Here is a 3,533-nt window from a genome sequence, read left to right on the forward strand (position 1 = left end):
CAGGACCACAGTTTTGGACTTCTGTCTTTGTTGTCGTTTAAATATGAATATCTGGGCCAAATGCTTCTCCTCTTTCAAAGTCTATTACCATTTCCTAATCAAACTTTACCACAAATTTCAGAACCTAATGGTATAAAACAATCTTCTCTTTCAAAACTAGTAGATGTTTCAAGAGACTACAAAAGGACAAATAGAGTATTTCTCTTTAAAAAAAAACCCCAAACAATCAAACAAACAGGAAGTTAGAAACCAGCCAACTTAATTAAAATTCCTGGACAAATTCAAGATAATTGTAGATAGCTGGAAAATAACAAATTGATAAATAACAACCAACATGATTTGTTCATGACAATCTATCAAACCAACCTAATTTCCATTTATGGTTCCACAGACATGAATGAACTGAAGATCTTCACTTCACTGAGGCTTTTGACATTCTATTCCATTGACGTTTTCATAAGGAAGGTAAGGAAATCTGATCTGGACAGAAACTACATAGATCTGGTGGAAAATTGGTTGTACTCAGAGGATCACTATTAGTAGTTTACTATCAAACTTTAAGTCTATATCAAATAGAACTCCTCATACACTTCAATATTGTAATCTTTGGGTAAAGGCTTAGAGATTATGCTTATAAACCTGCAGCTGACGCCAGGCTGAGAGGTACTACAAAGAACAGAAGTCAAGACTAGAGTTTGAAATCATTGCGGGGGGTGGGGGGAGGAAATTCTATAAACACAAGTGCAAAGTTCTGCACTTAGCAAGAACTAATCAACTGCACAGAAAAGAGGTATTGTAATAAACTTGTTGAAATGAAGCCTACTGGTTTCTTTTCTGCAAGTTCATGAGGTTGAAAAAGGCATACATCCTACCGAGATGCATAGTCAGAAGTGTTGTCACCAAGATAACTTTGAGAATTTGTGGAAATATTGGACCGCAGCTACAGAGGTGCAACAAGAAAAGGCCAAGTGTTTCAGAACTCTGATTAAAGAAAGGAAATAATCCATGCTTTTAATCAAAAAATAAAAGACTGAGCAAATATATGGTAAGTCTTAGCTTATGTAAAAGGGGGCTACAAAAAGAAAGGGAACACTGTACCTTATATTCACTTTGAATAAGAAGGCTAAATTGCAGCAAAAGGGATTTAATCTAGACGTTCGAAAAAGGATACTTAAGGACCGGACTAGACTAGACTGCCTGAAGAATAAGTGGAACCTGTGTTTAAGGCTTTAAGAACAGGTTAGGCAAACATCCATCAAGGTTGTTTTCATAATAGCTTATTGTGCCTTGAGGCAGGAGGATGACTGAGAATATGTCTTAAGGTCCCTTTTGGCTCTGTTGGTTGTTTTTTGTTTGAGGGGTGGGCGGGTGGGTTAGGTGTGCAGCTTTGACATCTACATGACATCAACCAACAAGCAGTGAGGTTTAGGTAAGTCAAGCAACCCCAATAAAACAGTGCAAGTACTGTATTTATTAGCCCTTCCATCTTCTTTCCTGAAATTAGACACAGTAAACTTGTCTACACCAACACTAGAACCTAACTAGTGGGTTTTGTGTGTATTCGTACAACAGTTTACCACAGTAAAACTGACAGCCCTGATTGAGACTTTGCTGCACTGCCGAATTCAAAATAATATGCAAATGAAATAGATGTAGGACTTTTTCATGCACTGCTTAAATGTTATACAAACACTCACAAAAATCTGCTTCTGTAGTCTGAAGTTAAGCTAAAGAGTTCATTTATTAACCTCAAAGTCAACCCTAATGTATTTGACATTAATACAAACGTTATCGCAGAAGACAGCGTAAGCAAGAATATAATAATATATTCATTCCTTATTTAAGATTGTTCTTTTTATAAAATCTTGGTACCAAGCACAACAGCAGCATTATATATTTAAAACCTACATGCAATTATCAGTCTAAACTGTGTTTTCTTTTAGACTTCTGTGCATGCTTAACTTTTAAATACATGGATATTAGTCTCTGATAACTAAGTAAGCAAAGTATTATTTAAATACTTCCAAATGTGTTTTGAAAAGAAAGAAGAGGATGGTGTTACAAATCTTTGTAGGATTCAGGACTTAATTTGCACAAAAAGTTGTTTAACCAAGATTTATCAAATAAAATGAACCCTCATTCATTTTTTCATTCTTACTGATATGCAATTTCTGAATGAAGAAACAAAACAAGAGGATTGCTGTGATTTAAACTGATTTAGATCACTTAAATTCACAGATTCTGCCTCGTTTGAAGATTTAATAGCAGCTGTAACATCTAATATTGACAAAAATAACTTCAAGCATTCCCTACAGAAAGTGAATGAAATGGTAACTGAGAGGTAACACCTTCCATTACCTGGTACAAATACAGCCTAATAAATCATAACAAACAGTACTTTATTTGTTAACAATTTAAAACATTAGTATTGTATTTTTCTAAAATACTTCCAGTTAAAAAAACTGTTACACAAATAGATCTACTTCTCCCTAGATTGTCCTTTCTCTAATCTTTAAAATCATTGGAGCTACTGATTAAAGGAACTACTATTTCACCTGAGTAAAATCGGTAAAGTCAGCATCAATTATTTAAGCATATTTCCCAAACTCTGAGAAATCAGTGGCCAGAGCAAGCAAGAAGGTACAACCCAACTTGTTAATGCGAACGAAGCACCAGTAATGTGTAAATAAACATTTTGCTTTTATTTAGAGATTTTTTTTTTTCAAACAATCAAAGAATTATTCTGACACGCATCCAATGAACGCTTCATTGCAAGAGCTCACAAACCGAAAGAGCAGATAAGCAAAGCTTTCAAAAGCCCACAAAAAAAAAGGAGAAAACCTGCAGCAGGTTCCCGCCCTGGGAGACCACCACCCGCCCTTCAGCGCGGCCGGGGGGGGCCGAGCGGCTGCTCCCAGCTCCATTAAGGCCCCGCTGGAACCTTACACCGTTCGCACTCCCTCCAACTCACTACACACCGCTGCGCCAACGCACACATGCAATCACCGCACACTTATGAAACGTCAGTTTTCTCCTGAACAGGCCCACAGCTGCATAAAGAGAAAGTCTTGAAACACAAGCTCTGAAGGGAAACCAGCGAAAGACGAGCCCACAGGATCAGGGTTAGCGTGCTGCTTTCCTCGGGCCGCTCCCGGGCCAGGAGCCGGCGACACCTCCCCGCCTCAGCCTCAGCCCGCGCCTCCCGCCAGGCCCGGCCCGGCCCGGCCCGGCCCCGCCGCCGCCCGCACCGCCCCGGGGCACCTCATGGCTCTCGGCGCCGCTCCCCGCAGAAGCAAGAGCCCAGCCCCAAGCCGCGCCGAGCCCCGGCCCGTCCTTCCTGGGCGGGCTCCGCGGGGCCGAAGCGCAGCCCGGCTGCAGCAGCGGCAGCACCCCCCGCCCGGCCGGCCCGCCCGCCCGCCGCCAACCTCTCGCGGGGAGGTCCCGGGACCAGGTGAGCCGCAGCGCGCCTGCGCCGCGCCTCCAGGTCGGCCGCGGCCTCCATCCGGGTACTCGGCGGCCCGGCCGGGCGGGGG

At 42.1% G+C, this 3,533-nt stretch overlaps 1 protein-coding gene across 1 annotated transcript in view; it reads right to left on the reverse strand.

Annotated features, from left to right (window-relative positions):
- Positions 1-3,415, reverse strand: part of RNF111 (ring finger protein 111) — a 65,283-nt gene extending 61,868 nt beyond the window's left edge. Inside the window, exon 1 of the mRNA XM_030013637.2 lies at positions 3,262-3,415. Coding sequence (XP_029869497.1) covers positions 3,262-3,266 — 5 coding nt within the window. The 5' untranslated portion in view covers positions 3,267-3,415. The remainder of the gene's footprint in view (positions 1-3,261) is intronic.
- Between the last annotated feature and the right edge of the window lie 118 nt (positions 3,416-3,533).

The sequence above is a fragment of the Aquila chrysaetos genome, chromosome 5 (genome assembly GCF_900496995.4).
Source record: "Aquila chrysaetos chrysaetos chromosome 5, bAquChr1.4, whole genome shotgun sequence".
Taxonomy (NCBI): domain Eukaryota; kingdom Metazoa; phylum Chordata; class Aves; order Accipitriformes; family Accipitridae; genus Aquila; species Aquila chrysaetos.